This window comes from Corythoichthys intestinalis, chromosome 2 (assembly GCF_030265065.1).
Source record: "Corythoichthys intestinalis isolate RoL2023-P3 chromosome 2, ASM3026506v1, whole genome shotgun sequence".
In the NCBI taxonomy this organism is placed as follows: Eukaryota; Metazoa; Chordata; class Actinopteri; order Syngnathiformes; family Syngnathidae; genus Corythoichthys; species Corythoichthys intestinalis.
In genome coordinates, this window is record NC_080396.1 from 65,405,744 (window position 1) to 65,431,076 (window position 25,333).

The 25,333-nt window shown below is 38.0% G+C and overlaps 2 protein-coding genes across 3 annotated transcripts in view; one reads left to right on the forward strand and one right to left on the reverse strand.

Moving 5' to 3' along the window:
- The window catches only part of htr6 (5-hydroxytryptamine (serotonin) receptor 6), a 32,129-nt gene extending 13,107 nt beyond the window's left edge, over positions 1 to 19,022 (forward strand). The window contains exons 3-4 of one of the 2 annotated variants that reach the window (XR_009061866.1): positions 5,092 to 8,332; positions 8,573 to 19,022. Coding sequence is in view for 1 of the 2 variants with exons in the window: in XM_057827789.1 (XP_057683772.1) it covers positions 5,092 to 5,457 (366 nt within the window). In the remaining variant the exon portion in view is untranslated. Of the gene's footprint in view, positions 1 to 5,091 lie in introns of both variants that reach the window. The other variant, XM_057827789.1, reaches the window with a different exon arrangement.
- Positions 3,185 to 25,333, reverse strand: part of tmco4 (transmembrane and coiled-coil domains 4) — a 28,758-nt gene continuing 6,609 nt past the window's right edge. The window contains exons 7-14 of the mRNA XM_057827772.1: positions 23,345 to 23,488; positions 23,066 to 23,185; positions 21,228 to 21,392; positions 20,755 to 20,891; positions 20,479 to 20,563; positions 19,219 to 19,336; positions 17,611 to 17,728; positions 3,185 to 12,587 (exon numbers count right to left, since the gene is read on the reverse strand). Of these exons, the coding sequence (XP_057683755.1) occupies positions 12,108 to 12,587; positions 17,611 to 17,728; positions 19,219 to 19,336; positions 20,479 to 20,563; positions 20,755 to 20,891; positions 21,228 to 21,392; positions 23,066 to 23,185; positions 23,345 to 23,488 (1,367 nt within the window). The 3' untranslated portion in view covers positions 3,185 to 12,107. The remainder of the gene's footprint in view (positions 12,588 to 17,610; positions 17,729 to 19,218; positions 19,337 to 20,478; positions 20,564 to 20,754; positions 20,892 to 21,227; positions 21,393 to 23,065; positions 23,186 to 23,344; positions 23,489 to 25,333) is intronic.

Genomic DNA, 25,333 nt, shown 5'->3' on the forward strand with positions numbered 1-25,333 from the left:
CACAAGGTATCGACTCCCCAAATTTCATCACTCTCTGTTAAAAAAACCTAATAGGAAACGCCTTTTTGAAAAATTCAAGGGGGCGCCACTGAGGCATTTTGCTACATTTTTTCGTAACATTGCAAGATTATCGAACGTTATCTAAAGCCGCATGTATGTGCAAATTTGTACAAGTTTTTGTGCATATTCAAGCCTCCAAATGTAAACTCCTACTGTGAACCCATGAAAATTTCACATTCGATCCAAAATACCCGATTTCCTGTTGGATTTGGAATATGGGTGCAAGAGACTTTTTGGATCAGTTTTGCATAAGGTATCTACTCCCCAAATTTCCTTGCTCTATGTTGAAAAAACCCAATAGGAAAGGCCTTTTTTAAAACTTCTTTCTGTCGCCACTAGTTGGCACTGTAGAGTTGATGCAAATGACCCCTACAAGAACCTTCAGGGTATGACTCTCAACAAACACGGGAAGTTTGGCGCAGATATGTTGTATATCTGCCGAGTTATGACTGTTCAAAGTTTTTTGCGTGACAAATTGTTGACGTTCATTTTCACTTTCCTGTTTGGACCCCTCCGCCTCAACGAAACCTCAATATTTTTCATCAGGCACCTGAACACAGGTCTTAAGGCTCCCCTGATGCAGGTTTGAGGTCAACAGATTTTTTTCCCTTGGAGGAGGAACCTGTCTCGTAAAAAAAGGCATTTCCTGTTCTCACTAGGGGGCGCTAGACCTAATGGGTAATATTTCAATGCACTCGTGTTAAGGGTGGGATACCACACATACATGCCAAATATGAAAAAGATTGAACGTTGTGTCAAGGAACTATAAGTCATTTACTGAATTTGTCATTTTGCCGAAAAAATGGTCGACTTTGGCACCACGCCCAGGTCAGACCCGTGAATGAAAACGCACCATTTTCAAAACTTAAGATTTCATATGTCTCCTGAACAGTCTCACCAATTTTGAAGATGATCCAACTAACTCCCTCGGCGAAAAGGTCTCAAATGTGCACCCTGTAAATCGATAAAAATTTCATATTTGATCCAAAATAACCGATTTCCTGTTGGGTTTGGAATATGCGTGTAAATGCTTTTTTGGAGCGGTTTTGGACAAGGTATAGACCCCCCAAATTTCATTGCTCTACGCTGACAGACCCTAATGTTATAGGCCAATTTTAAAATTTCAAGGGGGCGCCACTGAGCCATTTTGTTATATTTTTTTGCAACGTTGCAAAATTATCGAAATTTACAATTTTTCGGACGTATGTGCAAATTTTGGTGACTTTTCGTGCATGTTCAGGCCTCCAAATTGGCCGTTTTCATTTGCCCTGAAAAAAAAAAAAAAAAAAAAAAATAAAAAAAAAAATAATCCTTTGCAAAACAATAGGGCCTTCGCACGCTTAGTGCTCGGGCCCTAATTACTATAACTTGTAACTATAACATTTATCGTTTAAGAACTACAAGTCTTTCTATCCGTGGATCACTTTAACAGAAAGAATGTGAATGCCATTTGTGGATTTATTGTTACAATAAACAAATACAATACTTATGTACAGTATGTTGTATGTATATATCCGTCGTGTGTCTTATCTTTCCATTCCAACAATAATTTACAGAAAAATATGGCATATTTTATAGATGGTTTGAATTGCGATTAATTGCGATTAATTACGATTAATTAATTTTTAAGCTGTAATTAACTCGATTAAAAAATTTAATCGTTTGACAGCCCTAATTTTTACCAAACACTTTAAGTCAGGTGTGTTCCCAATCACTGATGAGTGGTTTGAAGCTGCCCTACCCACTATAAAAACACACACCTAGTAAGAATTGTCTAGATGAGAAGCACTGTCTGTCGTCATGGCTCTGTCAAAAGAAATGTCTGAAGACCTGCGATCAAGTATTGTTGATTTGTAAAAAGCTGGGAAAGGATACAAAACCATCTCTAAAAGTCTGGATCTTCATCAATCCACAGTCAGAGAAGTTGTCTACAAATGTCCACAAAATTTTAAATGTGATGGTTTACATACTTATTTTTCCCCCTTCTGTCATTGTTTGCATACTATCCTCATTAAAATATGAAAACCTATAAATGTTTGGGTGGTTTTAGTTAAAGCACAGTTTTTTCATCTGTGTGATTTTGACAAAGATCAGATAACATTTGATGGTGATTTAATGCAGAAATGTGAGGAATTCCAAAAGGTTTTTAAGGGTTAAATTCCTATACCATAATATTCAAAGTTTTGCAGTGGGCTTTTAAAATATTTTTTCAATTATGATTAAAGAATGTGAATGTGAGATACTGAGAATAAAAGGCTCCATATGCATAAAGGGAACATATAAATGTGAGTACAGTACAGACCACAATCTATTTAACCTTGAAGCCTAAGACCTAGGCTTTATGATTTAAGAACCTAACGTATCTAATACATCGAAATCATTCCATAAAAATCAATCCAAACAGCAACAAGAGTAGAAAAGATAATGGATAGCACGCTAGTAAGTGAGCCTGCTGTGTAATAATTCTCGCGCTAAAGTTCTAATGCATTGTACGTCTTTTTGTGGCTTTCCGGTAACTTGAGGTGTGAGCATGAGCGACTATCATTAATGATATGATCCAAAAACTCTGTGTAGCATGTATCACCGAGTCTCAAGACACAGCTGTGAAAGGCCACAGCCTTGCTTTGTGGGGATTTTATGGATGAAACACCGTAATGTAACAAGGGTCGCAATGCGGAAGTCACGGACAAGAAAGAGTGGTTGAGATTTTGTTTTTCAAATATTTACCCTTTTATTTTATTAAATTTTATTTTTTTTTCATTTCTTCTTCATTTCGATTGATTATCTATCATCTAAAATATCAGGAAAAAAATGCAACAAAAACACAATTAAGCGACAGCTATGAGGTAGACATCCTTGACCTATGTACAGACACTATTTTTTTCAATGTGACGCAATTAGTTTAAAAGTTTAAAATATGCGAGTGAATAATTTTATAAGTCGTTTTTTTAAACTAAATATTAGACATCAATTAATGATTTTAAGCTAAAAATGATCGATATTTCGAATATTAAATATAGTTACTTACATTCTTTTTATGGCTGGGTGGAAACAAAAGCGGTTGCGCGGTGTCCATAAACAGGGGTCTCCAGGGTAAAACGGACCAATTAAAAATAGGTCGGGGCTTAATGCGTCATGAAACTGCTATGGCAGCATATAGACATGTTGTTCTATCAAACACAGCAGTTCTTTTGGCTTAAATACAGCAGTTTATTTTAAAGAGGGTTGGAAGAGAAGAAACTGCTTTTTCAGCCTTGTTTGTGTTTTACGCCATTCATATACACTACAGTTCAAAAGTTTTGGGTCACCCAGACAATTTTGTGTTTTCCTTGAAAAGTCCTACTTTTACTTTTTAAATGAGCTGCAAAATGAACAGAACATATAGTCAAGACGTTGACAAGGTTAGAAATGAGGATTTTCACACGTATGCTGGATAGTTTACATACAGTATTCGGCTACAACAAAAACAGCGTTCTATTTCACCTACAGTGTGTGTTGGAGTTTTTGTATTGGAAATAAAAGCGCCCGTGTATTATAATGCAAATCCCCGTAGCTAGATGGCGCAAGGACACACAAACACAGTCGAAAATTAAAAGATCCAATAAGCTTCGGTTTAATAGCCACTTTTCACAACACTCAAATAAATTGCACACGAATATCTCAAGCTCAACAGCAACAACAAACAATAATATGGCTACAATGCAAACTATTTGAAGTTCTCCACGACTAAGTCATCATTTTCAACCTCAGATTGAATTTTAGAAAGTTTTGCTGTTTTTGTCAAGAAAAAAACCCTAATTCGTTTTTGCGCCATGTTCACACCTCCTCTGTCAACAGTTAACTTTTCCGTTCCAATAGCACCTTATCCAACTTGACCTGGTAGCAAGCAAGCTGTCAGGTGGTGACCATGTTATTAACAACAAAAACCTTTTTCAACATATATATTTACTCCCCAAAGTTAAATACGCTATTGTTTCAAAATGTTTTATTTATTGATTTATTTTTTTAACAACAACCAAAAGGAATCTATCAAAACACATTTTTCCCCTCCATAACAGGGGGCGCTGCAGCACCATCAGCACCCCACTTCCCGTAGCACTGTGTCCCTCTGAGTCAAAATGGATTGGACGTCTATCGCCGTCAATGACAATGAGAGTTGAACGTGTCAGATACTGAATTTTTAATACTTTAATCTAATGGTAAGCACTAACCTTTATTAAGTTAAGTAAAACATGTTTAATACCCCCAAAATACTAATACAAAATAAAAAGAATCTTTTTTTTTTTTTTTACAAAAAGATGGGATAATTTCACCTCTAAAACTAAATTTCCTCATAAAATAACCCAACTGATAATTTCATTGCAAAATATGTTAAATGTTTCATTAAAAAATTAGACAATTTGAAATTGGGAAAAAAACAGGTCATTAAGACCTCTGTGAGTAAACATCCAAATGAAAAAAATATATAAATTTCCCTTTAGAATTGTGGTAAAATTTAAAACGGGTCAATTTGACCTGTCACCATAACAGGAGGGAGTGTTAAATATTTTTGAGAAAATGGTTTCCAGGCTGTGAAATTTAATCACCTTGTGAAGTACAGTTCCAATTCAGACAAGGTGGCCAACCCAGTGACAAATTAACGATTTAATAGACATACCAAAGTATCACAAATGTTACAATCTACAATTTCAATAAAGTTGTAGCAGTGTGTAAAACTTATGAAAATAGAATAGGATGATTTGCAAATCCTTTTCATCTTACATTTAATTGAAACATTTACAAAGACAAAATACTTACTGTTAAAACTAATGATCATTATTTGGGCTTTACAACACTCATCAGTTGGAATTAACTTTCTCATCTTTGTAGTAGAGTTAGTTATCAGAGGTAGGAAATGATTTGTAAATCATCTTATTGTTTTTATTGGTTTTAAATACTGTAATATGCCAACCTCATATGTTTTTGAATCTAAAAGGAAAATAGTACTGAACCTATAGTACAGGTGCAGTGAATTTCACTTTGTTCATTCAGGCAGTGTGCGACTGTGTCCCCCTGGCACTCTTCGATGCTATTACATGGCTGGGCTACTGCAACAGCACCATGAATCCCATCATCTACCCGCTCTTCATGAGGGACTTCAAGCGAGCACTTGGGAAAATCTTTCCCTGTTCCTCCTCACGGGTGCCAAGACAACTCTCGCCGGCACTGTCCCTGTCCCTCCGCAACTCAGTAGAACCCAACATCTGCAGCGATCCCCCATCCCCTCAGGCTTCAGACACAACACCTCCACCTGCCACCGCCACCGATGCTGTGAATTTGCTGGATGCCGAGCATGCTGAAATTGAACTGCCTATTCTTCTCCCTAATCAGGTAGTCACGCAAGGTCTCAATGAGTAACAATGAGTTGGATACTTGAACTAACAGACATTTTTGGGAAGAGGGTTTAGTCAAGCGCAAAGGTTTGCATAGGGACATAACATTACCAACTTCTCAGGATGCTGAAATTGTCCACACCAACTTTTGAAGGGAACCACGGATATAAGGACATGTAGTTCTTAAAAGATAAATCTTAGTACAAATTATAATAATTTGATATTAAAAAACCCCTGAATACTTTTGTTTCAATAAAATTTGTAAAATTATTGTAACTTGTAGGTCGCCATTGTTGTTGACGTAGCAGGGCGGTGACATCACAGGGCCACCCTGCCGGAATAGCGGACCGCACGCAACACGTCACTTGTGCTCATTAATATTCATGATGTTAGCAACTGTTGCTAGGGCTCACGTTTGTCCCTCATGCTAGATGCATGTAATTAGTGTACAAGCAAGATGTTTCTTGAGCTAAACCTACCAATTCTGTCCGAAAATGATGTTCTTGGTGCCAAATTCACTGGTAAAGATGTGAAAGAACATACATATTTTCAGTTAAAGAGGTGGCTTGAGTGTTGAGGGCTGAAAAAGACGGGAAAAAGAGCCAACCTGATCCATAGGTAGTTTTTTTTTTTTTATTGACCTTTTTCTTGTGTGCATTGCCTTATGCCACTGACAATGACATTCTCCTGTTTCAACAAGCTATCCTTCACCCCCATATGCCCTGGCTTTCTTATATATCATATCCTCTGTTTGTCTTCCGTCTCTGACCGTTCTTGGGGGTCATTTAAATTGCTATTTTTGTGTAGCGATCGCAAATGCTACTCTGTGACAGCCGACGAACAACTTTAATTTTTTCATTAATACCAAATCGTAATTCTATTAATTTATTTACACTGCCCCCACTGGAAATTTGCTCATAACAAGAAAATTCTGCTAATGGATAAGCAATTTTTGTCTTGGTAAGAGTTCTTAAAATAGGACATCTATTCAGGATGAATGAGATCTTGAAACTAGTTATATTTTACTAGTTCAACAAGATCTTGAAACTAGTTATATTTTACTACGTTATCCTAAATGGATATCTCATTTTTAGAATTCCCACCAAGACAAAAATTGTTTGTTCCATTGGCAGAATTTTCTTATTTGTTATAAGCAAATCTTATCTCATTTAGAATCATTTTTTACTCATTTTAGAAGTGGCATTGTTGTTTCTTTCCAACAGGTTTCCAAAAGGTAAAGCTGTTAAATCTAGAGCCTACCTGTAGGCATGAACAGGCTTACAATACAAATGCATATGAAGGTGAGTAGCTTCACCTTGCTGGCGTTAAAATGGTCTTTTGGACGTCCGCACTAATTTATCCATTGTTCACATTTTTTCCCTCCGAGTTTTTGGCTTTGGGAAACGTATGAAAAAAACATCCTTCATATGTGGACGGTTGTAATGTCTAAAGTCTTTTCTACAAGTTCCATAGTAGCAGTGTTTAATCGGCGTGCTCTTTTTTGAAAGATTACCGGCAAAAAACAAGAAGTAATAGCATTGGTTGTATGCGTGCGCGCTGATATGTTGACCCCCTTCCGGTGTACGATGGTGACGTCACGGAGCCTTGCGGTCTAAAAATGGCATTCGTGCTATGCTATTCCGCGCGTCACTCTTTAAAAAAACACAAAACAAAACAACGTGTCACTCTTTAATTTTGTATGGTAGTGATTTAAATATGCCACAAGATGTCAATGGTAAGTTTTAAATTAATTAGAGATCAAGCCAATGAGCGGTTTTGTTCCTTGACTGACGCCGTAGTTTTCCTTTAAACAACAGTGGGGTGTAAGGCAGAGAGAAAGGGAGAAAGGAGTGGCAACTCCTTCACAACAAACATAAGTACCATATAGTGAAAATACAACAAAAATAATATTCATATCGCTCAAAAAAATAATGTAAACAAAAAGTGTTACAATCTGTATTAAAGAAGCCCTATTCTCACACAATTAAACAACAATGCAAAGAGAATTGGATCATAAATTTACAATCAAAATAAATATGCAAAATACACATAAAACTTATGGTCAAACTCTATTTAAACATTTTAGCAACTCGTTTAGCTCAGCAAATACACTGGATGGCAATATTTAGTCACAATATACCAACTATCATGCTGGGAGCCATGATCAGGAGTCTTGTTTGTTGTGAAGACAACACTCAAATGAAAGTAAATCACGATGGACCCGCATTAAACAGGAAAAATACAGCGTCAGTCGAGGGACAAAACGCACTCATTGGTTTGATCTCTTATTAATTTAAAACTCGCCATTGACACCTTGTGGTGTATTTACATCACTACCTTACATCGTTAAAGAATGACACTGTGAAGTACGGCAGAGTGGCTATGTGACGTCACCGCCCTGCGATGTCAACAACAATGGCGAGCTACTAGTTTATTTTTTTATTTAAAGTTTTACAAATTTTATTAAAACGAAAACATTAAGAGGGGTTTTAATATCAAATTATTATGCCTCGTACTAACATTTATCTTTCTATCCGTGGGACCCTTTAAGCAACCTTATTTGCATTATGAATTACACAAACACACCCACAGCCCTGACAGATTCATGTCGACAACATGCTGCCTCCACCGCCCCATTCGAAGAGGAGGGATATTAGAAGTTGGAAGGAATGTAAAAAGCAGTCAATGTTGTGAAGGTGGGGGAAGCACCACTAAATTTGCTCCTGAAAGTTCGACCTGCAGCAGAGTTAGCATTTCATTAAACTGTGTGAACTTGCTAACCTACAAAACTGCTGCGGTCAGGCCAGCCTCCACAAGGAACAACAAAGTCAAGCGAGCCGTCCCTCATTTGGATCATTGTTTGCATTACGGTAAAGTAACGCTGTGGCTTCAGAGTACAAGTCCCTTTGTTTAAAAAAAATGGGGAGCTATCCAAGAATGGGTCCACTTCAGGGGGAAACTGACATAAACATGAACTGACATGTCTTGGGGTAGTCTAGTATGACTAGATGTAAATCGGTCATTGGTTGTCTCAAATTTTTTTCACAATTTTTTTCACAAATCCCTTTTATAATACAATACTTTAGTTTGAGTCTCGGTGTGCTCCAGTGTCCCTCAGTAGTGGACCCATTCTTGGATAGCTCCCTGTTTTTTAAACAAAGGGACTTGCACTTCAAAATGTTTCTTTAGTAGTTTTGGAAAACAAAGGTTTGAATTGAACGTTCTATCACCTGAACCAATACACATGAAAGCGAGTATTAGTCAATACAGATTTATTTTGAATTGATCATTTAGGTTGTCAATTAATTAGGTTTATATTCGTGGGAAATGTAGTCCTGACCACAATTGAATAATCTGTTTGGTCTTATTAATGTCCCGTCCCCATCAAAAACTGTACATAGAGGTTATGGTGTTATATCGTCCATACCAATGTTGAGACCAAACCTACGCTCTTGGGTTTAGTCCAGTTGTGACAATTCAAAAGTGAATCTTTTTCTATGTGAACTAAACCTGTATACAGTACATTCCAGGACCTGGTTTGTAAGTCGAAATGGTCGTATGTCGAGCGGGATTTTTCGATAACAATACATTATAATTCGATTAATTTGTTCCACAGCCCAAAAACCTACGCAAAATCCTTAATAAATACTGCAGCTAAACCCTATCATTATTGCGTACACCCTCCTTGGAAAGTAAGATTTTAGTCTACATCTCAATTCTTAGAAGAACAGTATTTACAATTTCAACATAACTGTTTTATACAATGCTTGCTTGACTTGTACTATGAAGACATCAGCAAGTCTTGTAGGCACTGAATGAACAAGCACACATACTGAAATGTATTTAGTACCGTAATTTTCGCACAATAAGGCACACCAGGCATGAACCACCGTGAAGCTTTGAACCAATTGACTGCAAAGCTTCGTTTGGCCATCACTGCTCCCTTGGGGGAAACAGTCAACCTCTGCTGCCACCTGCTGTCAACACTGTTGTTGTCCAACATGCCTCCAAGCATGCATTGCAGCGCTACAGATGTAAATAACAATCAAAATTCATGTTCTGTGCTAATTATTTCTTCACTTACTGTTTTAGTTGTTTCATTAATTGCTAGTTATGGTAATTGATAACACATTATTTGACAGTGGCGCCATAAGACTGTCATTAATCATAATTATAATTATATATTAAAACTATCTGGCAAATTATTACACTTCTGAATGCAGGTAAAAGATCCGAGCTGGACATAAATGAAGTTAGTGACATAATTTGCCGGATGACTCTTAATGACATCTGCTATAAACATTCAGTAATGCTCTTGATAATGTCATGTCAAAATTATGACGGTCTCATGACAGTCTTATGAGGCCGCTGTCATATAAAATGTTACCTATTAATCCAAATAAATCAACAAAAAAACCACACTGGACTATAAACCAAAGGATTCAAAAGGAAGGAAAAAAGTAGCGGCTTATAGTCTGAAATTAGCGGTACTACTGTATGTAAAAAAATTTATATATATTTGCTGGTAATGACAGCTTCAAGGTTCCTCCTGCATGATGAAACTAATTGCATGCCATGGTCAGTTTTGATTTTGACCCGTACGAAATGTCTTGAAATCTTGAATGTTCAAGGGCCTCTTCGATATACTTTGATCTTTAGTTCTTTCTATTCATTTTCAATGGGGTTTCTATCAGGTGACTGGCTGCGCCATTCTAGTAACGTTTTTTCTTTCTTTGAAACAATTTAAGACTTTCCTTGGCTATATTTGAGGGATAATTGCCTTGTTCAAATGTCTACCCTCCTTTCATCTTCATCATCCTGACATGTACATTTGCCAATTCATCTTTCGTTCAATTATACTGACTTTGCCAGTTCCATATGCTGTGAAACAGCCTCATAGAATGATGTCCCGCACCCCAAAACTTACAGTGTATGCAATATGATATTTTTTTATGATTTTCCTTTGTAAATCACTAACTGTTTGGGGAGTTAAATATATCCTATAGCAGATGAACACAGTCATATTTGAGAAATGAAGTTTATAGAAAAAATAGGTTGGCGCATAAATGTAGGCACCCTTACAGAAAAAAACATTAGCAATATTTAGTATAGCTTCCTTTTACAGAAATAACGGTTGTAAACGTATCCTATAGCTTCCAATGAGGGTCTGGGTATGGGTTGAAGGTATTTTTGAACATTCTTCTTTACAAAACATCTCCAGCTCAGTCAGTTTTGATAGCTGACGAGCATGAATAGCCCACTTCAAATCAGACCACAGAAGTCATGTTAGTCATTTTTTGTCAAGCTCTAACAAAAATACATGAAAAACTATGACCAAAAAGACAATAAAAGATTTAACATTTGGAGTTTAAATGTCTAATTAGTCGAATTGATATGTAAATTTAGTAGATCAAATTAACCTAACTTGAATAGCAAATGTTCAGTAGCTTAAATGCTATAAAATGCTAACTTTTTAAAAAATAATTCTTTCATCATATCATTCAAATATTTCCACAAAAACTGCCAGATATACAGTACCTCTTAACTAAATTATAAATGCATAAACAAACATATTCGCTCAGACAAAAACTTACAGCCTTATGTTGGCCTTACCAGGGAGCAGCTGCTCTTCAGCCAAACAAGTTGTGTCATATTCAGAGTTGTCACCAGAGGGCAGTGTATCCTCCTAAATCCATAAAACTAAATACTGTACAACACTTTCAAAACAAACCAACGTCACTGAAATTAAACGATTAATCGAAGCAGCAAAATTGAGATGGAAGCTTTTTCTAATCGAATAATTCGATTTAATTGAGTAATCGTTGCAGCACTAGTTCAATTTGACTCTTCACCATCCTTCGCCCCTGCTTATTTGAGATTTTACTTAGCTTGCCACTCTGGACTTTAACTTAAACTGTGCCTGTGGTCCTCCATTTCCTCACTATGTTCCTCACAGTGGAAACTGACAGCTGAAATGTCTGCGACAGCTTTTTGTATCCTTCCCCTAAACTATAATGTTGAATAATCTTTGCTTTCAGATCATTTGACAGTTGTTTTAGGCTCCCATGTTTCCACTCTTCAGAGATAATGCAAAGAGAACAATTTGCAACTTGTTTTCCCATGATTGGCTTCACCTGTGTATGTAAGTCAGCGACAGTCAGCTTATCAAACAAATTTTGAGTTCCAAAAATTAGTACTAAACATTTTCTAAACAATAAAAACAAAAGGGTGCCCAGATTTATGCACCAACCTATTTTTGTTTATATTAATATTACGCACTGTGTTTTTATCCCATAGACTTCATTTCACTTCGCAAATATTTCTGTGTTCATCTGCTACAAAGTATTTAACCAAGATTTTTGTTCCAAACAACCAGTTACAATTGAAAATCTAAAAAAGTATAAGGGGTGCCCACACTTTTGCATATTACTGTAACCGCTGCTGTGGTATTTTTGGGTGATGTGTTATTTTGTATAACATTTTTGTATATGCATTCAAATAGCTCAATCTCTGACTCATTTGACCACACAATATTGTTCCAAGTACTTCACAAGCTTGTTCAAATGTTGTACAGCAAAATGAGTCATCCCTCATGAATAGAGGCTTTATGCTAGTAGAATTTTTACCTTATTTAATAAAAATGTTTAGTAAGGAGCTAATCCTAGAGAGAATTCCCTACAGCTTTGGTCCTGTTTGTGTGTGGCTGTGCTCAGCAGTCCAGTGTGCATCTTCCCAGCCCCAAGACACATGTTCATCATCACTCTCATTAAAAACAAGTCTATCATCAGTGGCACTCCCCTGACAGACAGGTATATTGTTCATTGTTCTGGGTGGAGTTTCAGACTCGTTATCCTCACTATTGAGAGCATCCAAAAGGTCTGAGATATCGGGGACATCCCAGCCATCTGCAATCTCCGTAGTCCTTGTTGATTCCTCACCAATGTCTGCCAGACAAGTCTCATCCTCCAGGATGGGACTTTGGGTCTCCCGCAAGGGGTGCTTTATTTCAGCTTGGGGATGAGTGTCTGTTGGTCCCTTTGTAGTAGTTACAGGTTGAGGAAGCACAAAGGAGGATCCTGGGACCTCTTTGGTGGGAACTCCCACTGCCACCAAGATGGTGTCCATTTGATGCATGTAGTCTAAGTGACCTTTCACCTAGGGAACACGAAAATACTAAATATGTGCTTAAATGTCTGTTTTTTGTTTGTTTGTTTTTTTTTTTACATTAAAAATGTGTAAAAGGAATTTTGACAAAACCTTTGTTCAATTTCCAAGAATACTACAGTAATTGTTTGTTTGCTATTTTATTATAATTTTAGGACAAAATATGGTTGCATTGATGTATTGTGTCAATGTGGTTTGAAGTACAAGCAATTGCACTGATCCCTCAATTATCATGGTTAATGGGGACCAGAAATGACCGCGTAAAGTGAAAAACTGAAAGATAGTGTCACCCCCCTCATTTTTAACATCCATTTTTTTTGTTTGTAATTTAGGGCTGAACGATATTGGGAAAAAATTACAGTACATTGCGACTTTTTGGGGGTTCACGATATATTGCAATATACACTCACCGGTCACTTTATTAGGTACACCTGTCCAACTGCTCGTTAACACTTAATTTCTAATCAGCCAATCACATGGCGGCAACTCAGTGCATTTAGGCATGTAGACATGGTTTAAGACAATCTCCTGCAGTTCAAACCGAGCATCAGTATGGAGAAGAAAGGTGATTTGAGTGACTTTGAACGTGGCGTGGTCTTTGGTGCCCGAAGGGCTGGTCTGAGTATTTCAGAAACTGCTGATCTACTGGGATTTTCACGCACAACCATCTCTAGGGTTTACAGAGAATGGTCCGAAAAAGAAAAAATATCCAGTGAGCAGCAGTTCTGTGGGCGGAAATGCCTTGTTAATGCCAGAGGTCAGAGAAGAATGGCCAGACTGGTTCGAGCTGATAGAAAGGCAACAGTGACTCAAACAACCACCCGTTACAACCAAGGTAGGCAGAAGAGCATCTCTGAACGCACAGTACGTCGAACTTTGAGGCAGATGGGCTACAGCAGCAGAAGACCACGCCGGGTGCCAGTCCTTTCAGCTAAAAACAGGAAACTTAGGCTACAATTTGTACAAGTTCATCGAAATTGGACAATAGAAGATTGGAAAAACGTTGCCTGGTCTGATGAGTTTCGATTTCTGCTGCGACATTCGGATGATAGGGTCAGAATTTGGCGTCAACAACATGAAAGCATGGATCCACCCTGCCTTGTATCAACGGTTCAGGCTGGTGGTGGTGGTGTAATGGTGTGGGGAATATTTTCTTGGCACTCTTTGGGCCCCTTGGTACCAATTGAGCATCGTTGGAACGCCACAGCCTACCTGATATTTGTTGCTGACCATGTCCATTTCTTTATGACCAGAATGTATCCAACTTCTGATGGCTACTTTCAGTAGGATAATGCGCCATGTCATAAAGCTGGAATCATCTCAGACTGGTTTCTTGAACATGACAATGAGTTCACTATACTCAAATGGCCTCCACAGTCACCAGATCTCAATCCAGTAGAGCATCTTTGGGGCGGTGGTGGAACGGGAGATTCGCATCATGGATGTGCAGCCGACAAATCTGCACCAACTGTGTAATGCCATCATGTCAATATGGACCAGACTCTCTGAGGAATGCTTCCAGCACCTTGTTGAATCTATGCCACGAAGAATTGAGGCAGTTCTGAAGGCAAAAGGGGGTCCAACCCGTTACTAGCATGGTGTACCTAATAAAGTGGCCGGTGAGTGTATATTGCAATAATAAAACTATTTTCACCAGATGACTTGAATAGCCCTGTTTGGGAAGACTTTGGTTGACTTACCATGTTATTGTATTAGTGTATTGCATTCAGTACCTTAGGAGATTTGTTTTATTGTTGCAATATATATTTAATGTATGCATTCATTATTCATGCATTTAAGAACCAAAAGTGCAAAAAATTGCAAAACCGCGATACATGATTGTATTCCTATAATACCATTTAATCCAGGCTAAGAGGGTTTATATGTGAATGCTGAAGATTGCTGGATATTAAAGGAATACAGTACAGGAAGTTATGTCTCGGCATACTTGCTGCTTTTATGAAGCTAACCAAAAGTTTAAGTACTCAAAAAAATAATAATAATCGCACATCCTATTCAAACAATATATTGTGCAGGCCTAGTGTATATATACAGGTTGTCCCTGGGTTATGACATACCAGATTTACCTGATTTCGACTTTACGACGCCATTTTGTCTCCAGTCCTTTGTTTTTAAAATCATGTTAACAGCAGCTTACTGTACCTCACAGTATCTTACTTTATTAATATTACTGTTCTGCCCTTTGGTGAAATGTGTATTTGATTATGATGTTGACTTTTGTTTTGTGATACATGCTTTTATTTTGGCGCACGAAGCATATAGCGGGTTCTACTTCCGCACGCGAGTAGACATGTACCGATTAGGCCTGTTTCAAGGTATACAGTGGTATGAAAACGTTAAGGCTTTAAAACCTCAAAAACATTCTATCATACTATCACTACGGTATTAGATATTTTTTATGTCCCAAAAATGCATGGAGAAATCCCACGCTTGCAGCTGCAAGGCTCAACCCTCCCCCACCGGTTGTTGCTCAGTGTCAGTGAGTCAGCTGTGCTGTACAATGGCTGGAGGAGGTGAAACTCCTGAACTTTTATCCCCCGTCGAAGAAAACAAAATCGCTGGTATGGGAATACTTCTACAGTACTTACAGTACTTAATACTTCTACTACTACAGACGGCCGCGGCTTAGAGGAGGAGGGCCAACAGACATGGACAACATGTTTGAGGAGGGTGGCTGCTGAGGAGTCAATAACTCCATTATGATTTCGCTTTTATACAAAATTAAAGGTTAGTAAACGCTGTCATGAACGTTTGCCACCAGCTACGACAGTTACTGTAACTCCAGTGTGTTTAATGTGTCTAGCGGTGGTAAAACATTTGGTGTTTGTTTCTCTCTGGCAACTGTCTGTATTGAGAAAGAGAGTATGTATATAATGTAAACGTGATACAATTCATACACACGTGCTTTTTATGGAAAACAATTCAATTATTTTTGTTCTGATGGTAATAATGTTGAGTTGTGGCTATTTGCCTGGCACCTCCAGACTTTTCTCCCAGTATTTTTCAACCACCGTGAGAAGAGTCTGGGACCTATCTCCTTATTGGCCTCTCGAGCCAGAACAAAATCATCCGTGCAATCAGATTTGATTATATTCGTTTATTTGCGTGATGTGTTTTTAAGGAGCAACGTCACTCTTGCGCGTTGGAAGTCGTCTCCACAACAACACAGATGGTGAACGGGAGAGCCGAGAATATGTTCCAATCCGCTGTAAATTCAGTTTTAAATGACCAAAAACACATTGAGTCGCTAAAACCAACAGTCTATTTTGCGCTAGCCATGTTGAATACACTTCTCCGTACTTCGCTCTCCTTGTACGTTTATTCCCTCGCGCTAGACTTTCTTGTGCTTTATCAATTTGATCCGCCGAACGGTCGCCAGACTCTATAGCTAGAACAGCAGTGAGTCGGGTGTACCAGGCAAGTGGCTATGGGTTTAGGCTCACCTAAAGGACTGCATTTATTTTCATTTTATTTAGAATATTTTGTTATTTTGTAAATTTATATTAACTTAACATTATACTTATGTTCCAATTTGCTAATATGTTTTGAAAAATAAAAATCCTGTTCAATGGATTTTTTTTTAAAATCCAGATATCTCGAAGTAACATTTTAGAGCTGTAATTGCAATACTGTGCAACTGACGACCGTGGTATTTTGGCTTAAGGTTATCATACCGTCAGAATCTCATACCAGCACATGCCTACACGCGAGTTAGAGCACATGTACACACGAAAAAAACCATATTTGCGCACGCGAAGAAGAACTCATTCACACCCACAAAAAAGTCACGCAACCGAGTGAGTGAGACAGAGAGGGAAAAGATTATAGCTTAGCTTGCTATTTAGCTAGGACTTAGAACTAACGTCTTGGCGAGGACAGTACAATCATGTATAATAAATGTTTTTGTATAGTTATTTTGAGATTTAGGAGGTATTTAGGGGTACTTAAGGGGTTAATTCCGATTTACGTGGAAATTCAGGTTACGTCGCCAGGGTAGGAACGGAACTTGTTGGTCACCAGGGGACTACCTGTAATATCAATAAGTGTATATGAAACCCTATAAATGCATATGTTATCATTAGAACATTATAGTTTGAAATGTGTAAATAAAGTATTAATAAATAACACATAAAATAATGTATAAATCATATAAATAATACGCACTATACATTCTCTCACGTCTCGGCCAATCAGCTTGCAGGTTTGCTGAGTCAGAAGGGATCTCTTAGAGGGTTGGTGGCCAGCAAATCAGAGAGGTGGATTTTGAGTTGTGCAGGCTCTCCTTGCCTTCTGCTAGCTTTTAACCTAGCCTAACTTTAACTTTTGTGCCATATTTTCTAAATTTTTTATTTTTCAATGAATATTTTTTTTAATCCGCGATGCACTGAGGGCGCAAAAGTTGAGCTGCGAAGTAGCGAGTGATCACTGTATGTGGCTGATTAGTTTGCTTTAACTTGAAGGCTTAACTGTAAGTGATAGGAGCGCCATTTGGTGGCACTGAATTCAACAACCCAATAAACAGCCAAATAGAGAACAATTCTTCGAAAATAAAGTCTGAAGCTTTTAACTGCTACTCCCAGTACACTTTTACTATCAAACTAAACCAAAACTAAGTAACAAGCAGAGCAAGTCTTTCAGTCCGCTATCTTAATAGTAGCGCTAATTAGCATGTATGTTAGTTATGGTTTTAATGTAAAATAATATGTAGTGTCTTTTTCCCTGAATAAAATATACTTTATGTACATATTATTGCATGAACATGCTCTACTACACACTTATTTTATCCATTCAATTATGCAGTATCTAAATTTCCATCCATAATAGTGCCTTAACGGCAGACCCCAAGATATTTTATGGTTGAATGACCCACCTGAGAAAACTGCTACCATGCAGTAATTGGTTGGTTCACTTGAAAATGTACTGACACTTGGTAACCTGATTAAAAAATGGAAATTAACAAAAAAAAAAAAAAAAAAAAAAAAAAAAGGCTCACCACAGAGGAAAGGTCTACATTAATAACACGTCGATCCTTGATGTTAATTGGTTGTAGCCCAGCAACACACAGCTGGGCAGCTGAGCTTCGGTACAAGAACCCAAGGAGCCAATCCCCTCTGAAAGGTGGAAAATATCCTGCTGAGAATACTTGACAACTGACATCTTGCAATTTTTCTAAGTAAGTGGTTCTCCAACCTTTTACACTGTAAAGATTTCTTAGTTACCAATGCAACCATCCACCATTGAAATACAGTAACTAGTAGTCCTGAATGATTATCAGAAATGAGGACGAGAAGTATACCTGTGTTCACCATTGTTAGTCAATGTGACATTACGCATAGTTTGAACATTACCACAATAATTACACACAATAAAGATGGACTTAACAAGTCAATAAAAATGTACATGAAGATAAATAAAACATGGAGTTGAATGTTTAAAAAAAAAGTTCTTAAGGATTGAGTGCAAATATATTGTGATGTACGTACAAGTTACTGACCTGTACTTAAAAAAAAAAAAAAAAAGTTCTGCACTTGCAAACTGTATATGGCGGAAAACACAGGTGGCTTGAAGTTCCGCTCTGAGACCCCCAATTTGGCCAAATTTACAAATTCTCCAAATAGTCATTTATGCATGTGTACGGTAATACATCATCGGAAATCTTAAAATCTCTATTTTCTGGTGGAAGAAAAATTTTGTGTGGAAGGGCATATAAAAAAGAAATTTTTTTTTCAACTCCTACACCCTAACTCGAGGTGATATTATCGCGTACTTACCTTATTTCGGTCCAAAAACACTGTGTAGCATGTATCACCGAGTGTCAAGACACAGCTGTGAATGGCCACAGCCGGGCTTTTTGGGGATTTTATAGGTGAAACACGGTAATATAACAAGGGTTGCGATGCAGAAATCGCAGACATCAAGGAGTGGTCGAGATTTTCTTTATCAAATATTTACGCTTTTAAACTTTTTTATTTCAAATTTTCTTTGTTTGGATCCATTATTTATCATCTAAATATTGGAGAAAATGCGACAGTAACAAAAAAAATACAATTAAGCGATAGTTACGAGGGGGATATCGGTGACCAATTTAGAGACACAATTTTTTTTCAGTATGACGTAATTTGTTTTAAAGTTTGTTTTTAAAGTTTAAAATATGTGAGTGAATAAAAGTCATACTAAGTATTAGACATGAATGATTCCAAGCTAAAAATGAACATTTCAAATAATATTTATTATAACTTACCTTCTTTATGGCTGGGCTGAAACAAAAGCGGTTGCGCGGTGTCTGTAAATGGGGGTCTCCAGGGTAAAACGGACAGTTTAAAAATAGTTTGGAGGCTTAATGCGCCATGAAACTGCTGTGGCAGCATATACAGATATATTGTTCTATCAAACACAACAGTTCTTTTGGCTTAAAATACAGCAGTTCATTTTAAAGAGGGATGCAAGAGCAGAAACTTTTTTTTCAGCCTTGTCTGCATTTTCCGCCATATGTTCGTGTTCATATTTATTTTAACTTTTCTTTCAAGTACTACAAGACAAAAGCCCCCACTTACCGTTAGTGGTATTTAAATCAACGTTCGAATTTGTAAACACATCTTACCTACAGTATCCATTGACTATTTTTCCAGCCACCACCTTGGTGATTCTCTCCCAGGCCTTCTCTGAGCCATCCACTGGAGCCCCCAGCAGGACCACATCCTCCACAACACCTTCACTGCCTGGGGAAGAACCATAACAAAGCATAACATTTTCATGACTGACCTGTTTGTTCCATGTTGTTAATGGCAGGTGTGTAACAAAATATCGAAATGGTAATACATCGCAATACTTTGTATCCCAAAAGGTTATCGATATACTTCTGCCAAGAATCGATATATTGTTTTAAAAAGGTGTTACTGTTTAAAAAAATAAGTTGCTACCAAAATTTTCCACTAGAATAATGTCTCTTAACTCAATGGCTGCCATTGATGACGCGAGAATCCATTCAGACTGGGAGGGGGACGTTAGTTCCATCGAAACCAGAGCATTCGCTTGGGCATTTACAGATCACTTTCTGTTCATTTTAGCGCATTTACAGATCTATTCCTGTTGAGTTTGAGTCACTGCCTATTCATTCGGGGAGATTCCAAGGTCAATTCCTGTTCAGTAACCCAAAATCAACTTGAAGTGACCCAGAAATGCCCCAAAGTCAACACGTGACCCAGAAATGCCCCAAAATCAACAGAAAGTGACTGAAAATCAACAGCAAATGACCTGAAATACCCTAAAGTTACACTCATTGATTGTCATTGACCGCCATAGACGTCAAATCTGTTTAAAGTGTGAGGGTTCAAATGAACTGGACGTCTACTATTAATAAACTCAATTGAATTCACAGCAGAAGGATGAAAAAGCTTGTTTTTCTTTTTATTACTTGTATTGTAAAAAAGTGTAGAATTATTTCCTGACCCATGTATCGATAACCGTTATATCGCCATATTGTGAGATCATTATCGTGAGGCTTGTATCGCAAATCGTATCGTATCATGAAGTACCCAGAGGTTCCCACCCCCAATTAATGGTATGAGAAATATATAAATGCGAGTTCAGTCACCAGAAATAGTCTAATACAGTTGCTATATAATGTGATAATTTTAAGTTACTACTGATAAAGAGCCGTCTTACACAATATAAATAAATACGACGACTGGAAAAACACAATCAAGTACGATGAGTTGTTCTTGGGCTTGGAGATATGGCTTTAAAAGGGCGTAGGCGAAGAATTGTACTTCATCGTAAAGTGGTTTTGCCTATGGATAAGCAAAAATAGCAGGTAGGTACCACGCAGTAGAAAAGAATGTAAGAAGAAACTTGTTTATACCTTCCTCGTTAGCGAGCTCCTGAAGACAGAAGTAGATAACTCTAGCTCCGAGACTGAAACCTATCAGACTGACTGGCCGCTTCCCCTTTAATTACAAAGAACAGACTTGGAATGTGCAGTAAAAGCATTTTGTTACACCATAACAAAATATAGAAAGTTGCTCTCTTTGCGATTCAATGAATCAAATATGGGTCATGTCCTAGAAAGATGATTTTCAGTTTTAGGTATGTGTCAGCTGACCCACTACAACAGGCTTGTAATAGCATCCCCTATTACCTGCTGTCTGCTTCTCAAAACCTGAGCAAGGTGTTTCCCCACCTCAGCCGAGCGGTTCAAACAAACGCACCAGGGATTGTCGATGACACTGGCGGCAGCCAGCAAAGAGGCAGGCCATGTCAGAGCAGTTACAATACCTGGACAACAATGGTCAAGAAACACATCACTGAAGTATTTAATTTTACAATATGCAAGTGTTGAATAGAGAAGAAATCATAAAGTCAAATTCCCCTTCAATTTTTATTAAAAACAAAAAAATACTCAGGAAAAATACACTTCTGAGCACAAATAAGACTAATATGACCAGAGTTTTCACTGAGTGAACATCTAAAGAATTAACTAAAACCCATTGGCAGTGTATCAAATATTTGTTCTCCCCACTGTATGTATAAATTTTTGACTGTTGGTGTTACATTGTATTGAAAAAGATATTTAGATGTTTCAAGCACAGGATGATCTTTTTTCTTATCTACCTGAGAGAACTGTGTACTTCAGGGCTTCCTGAGCCATCATGCTGACCAGCCCATCTAAAAGAGAGGTCATGGCCGAGCCCAGATCTCTGAGGAAACGTGACTCCCACACCAAACAGTACTGCTCCCCACACACTCCCAGGCTGCACCAAGGAGCCTGGAACGAGCCTGTACAAGAGCAATTGGCCTCTTACATAAGGTTAATTGGGTGGCATTTTCAAATTAAGTGCTACATAACTATTAGATGTGAAGTACAGTATGTAGTATAACTAGCAACAGTGCTGTTATGTCAACAATGACGAAAACGAAAATATGTCGACAATTTTTTCATGACGATGACGAGCTAATAAAAACTTGGCTCGAATCCCAGTTTTCGTCTGACGAGACGAGACAAAAATGCGGCATCGTTTCTATGTTCACAATGCTTGACCTTTGCATATTGTACGTGGTTTACGTCAGCTTGCATCGTAGCATTGTTTGGGTCGTGTCACTCATGTGAGATGTGCTGCCCCTCACCCTCCTTCACCGGAGATTAGGATGTATCTCAAGCTAGGCTGCGCTCCATTGTGTTTTCTTGAAAACACAGAAAGATTTAATCTTATATGTGATATTGGTTTACCCTTTAGAGGTCTGTGCTGAATGATCATCAGACGCTAAATGAAAGTCCTAGCATCAGCGTAGCATTCACGTTAGCATTAGCTTCAAAATGGGGAGCGTCCTCTTAAAACACTGGCCAGTCTAAAGCAAAGCCACTTGGCTTTTCTGGTCAGTAAGTCTAGAGCAGGGGTCAGCAACCCAGAATATTGAAAGAACCATATTGGACCAAAGAAAAAAAACAAAATATAAACCAAGTATGTCTGGAGCCGCAAAAAGTTAAAAGCCTTATAATGAAAGTAACACATGCTGTATGTATCTATATTTGCCGACGATAAAAATGACTAAGTTTGTTACAAATACACAATGAGGCTTAACGATTAAATGTTTATTTTCCCTGCAGTGCACCCTATAGAGGATGATGCACCACGTGACTACTCTGTTGTACAATGCCGCCTCAAGTTTAACATCATTACAATATTAATGAAGTAGAACAATGTTTGTCCTCCTACAGAAACCATATTAAAACAAAAAATACATTTCCCTCCCCCATCTTTTTCCATTTTCAAACATTTTTAAAAAAAACTATAGCAACGCTAAAGAGCCGCATGTGGCTCTAAGCCGCGGGTTGTCTACCCTCGGGCTAGAGGATGTTAAATGCTCGGACGACTTTTTTAAACACGCAGTTCGTGGCTTCTAGGTAGGTTTAATTGACAATAATGTACTACTTTTCCTACCGAGTTTGTATAGTCATCAAAAAGTTGTGCTCATCTGTCAGTGTGTATAGTCATCACAAAGTTGTGCTCATCTGTCTATGTTCATTCAAAATTGTTACAAAACCTTAAGTCATTTTTGGACTAAAACCTTTTAATTTTATAGACAAAAACATTTTGAGTAACTGTCGACTAAAACTAGACACAATTTGTATGCAATTTCGTTGACTAAAACTAGATGAAAACATTTTCAAATGACTAAAATATGACTAAGACTAATAAGTATTTTCGTCCAAAAGACTAAGACAAAAATGCAAAGTGCTGCCAAAAACAACACTGACTAGCAGTGTAGAGAGAAAGAAACATAATAACTGAATGATAATTCTGCAACTAGTTTCACAGTATGTACTGCATTTACTGTTAAAGTATCTATACACCATAAATTTAAATTGCAACAAAAAAAAGGGAAAGGTCATTTACAAATTAGCTTGATTAACATCACCAATTTAAAATAATAGTATTATCAACACTTACTGTATTTACCAGTGCAGAGCCACCCTGTCACTGTTACGGTAAGATGAAGATGCTTTCCAGAGCTGAGCGGCAAGAACTCAAATTCCTCTATTGCACCGACACACTTATTCATCTTGTAACCTGATGAGAAACATAATGTAAAAAAAGCAAATGCTGGGATTTTTTTCCCGAAAGATAACAAAACCTCTGTGGCGAGTGAGAGCAAAAAATGAGTAGAAAATAAAAGATTATAAGATTATGGCGCAATTAGTAGAGACAATTACTTTTCTTTGCACCCACCGGTAAGTCCAGCTCCAGCTGCCCCAAACAGGGAGGCCATGATTGCGATGCCTGTAGCCGACCCCAGAGCAGCAGCCCCACCAGCCCCCAGCACAGCGCCGGCCCCTGCTGCCACTAAGGGGGCTGCCAGCCCACCAGTTACGCCTGACAAACAAGGATAGTGATAGTCTTTTAATTTATTCGTTGGTACTGTTTGCCTCAATAAGCACCATATACACACATTTTTGTTTAACCACAAACTATTTACAAAGTGACTTTTGCTGCGATGCACTTCCATCTCTCATCATCACTTGATAGTGATGCTACTGTAGCCCCTGAGTCCCATTCATTCACATTCATGAATTTAACTGTCTCATCCTCAGCCTTAAGATTGTGCAGCTGTGGGACTTTGCTTTCTGCTTATCAAAAGTTGCTACTTCTTGGAGTGCAGAAAGACAAGGAAATGTTGCGTACTCCGGTGTGCATTCGAGTCGTGCGATAGCTATGTCAGTAACCTGTGCTTCAGAAGCAGAACATTCAGGGCTCCAGACTGCGACGAAACGGTCACATTTTGTGGCTAAAATTACAGCCAATACAAGTGTTGTTTTCATCTACTCACCAGGGCTGTCAACAGACTTGCAGGGGCCTGGGGACAAGAGACCATTATAGCCCCCCAAGCCCCATCCCAGCCCACCCCTGCCACCAGCTTGTCACGACAACATACACAGTACTTTTAATTCTTTGCAAGCAATGACAGTGTAAACTTTCAAATTAGTTAATTTGAGATGGACAGTTATTTTACAGACCTTAATGTGATGTGACACAATATAAACAAACAATTTCCATCTATTGTCCCATGTAAGCTACAATACAATACAACTGAGACTGCTATGCATGCCTGCTAAGCAACAAAACAGTATAACTAAAAATCCTGTGCCTGCCCCCTCCACATCCCTGGGGTTATCAAGCCCTCAAACAGTGATGTGCCTAGATTTTTTGACAGCAAAGTAATTTATAACATATAACATTTATAACACAGTAAACCCAAGATAAATCCAGCCGCCGGACCTGATTCTGTTCAGCCTCGCGCACCTGCTCCCCACAGACTAACATATATCCCTGATCTACCATCACCTTCTCTCTTCTCGGCTCAACGCGAGCAGAATGTCTTGTCATAACGCAGCTCAATAGGCTACAAACTGCCAATGACAGATTCGAATCGGGCTTTGGTCGCGGTGATCACGAATGTAAACGTTCAGTGTTGGCAGCTGTTGTACACTTACCAACATTACCGTCCACAGACAACTCTAGCCCTAATTCTCTGGTTTCTTGTCCGCCTTTTAAAACAATCATTTTTTTCTCGTTCACATCTATGGTCTTCATCTCTTTTTTCTTTTCTTTTCTGCGCAAACGATAAATGACAACTCGCCATGTTTAGAATGAATAACAATGACACATTTCCCGCTTCAGGGCACGTACGTAGTGTAGCCTTGAGTGCGCCAGAGCGGGGTCAAACCATTCTCTGCTAAGACAGAGGGAGTGGGGGCGTTGTGCAAAAAAAGGCAAAAACATATATTTGAAATATTTACTATGTTAAAGTTTTTAAGTATATGGCGGAAAACAGAGACAAGACTGAAAAAGCAGTTTCTGCTCTTGCACTCCTCTTTTAAAGAAACTGCTGTATTTTAAAGCAAAACAACTGTTGTGTTTGATCGAACAATATGTCTATATGCTGCCATAGCACATTCATGACGCATTAAGCCCCCGAAATATTTTTAATTTGTTCGTTTTACCCTGAAAACCTCTGTTTACAGACGTCGCGCAACCGCTTTGTTTCAACCCAGCCATAAAACGAAGGTAATTAATCATATTTATTATTCAAAATGTCTGTCGTTTTTAGCTTAGAATCATTAATTGATGACTCATATTTCGTTTAAAAAAAAAAAAACGACTTAAAAAAATTATTCACTCACATATTTTAAACTTTTAAACAAATTACCGTAATTTCTG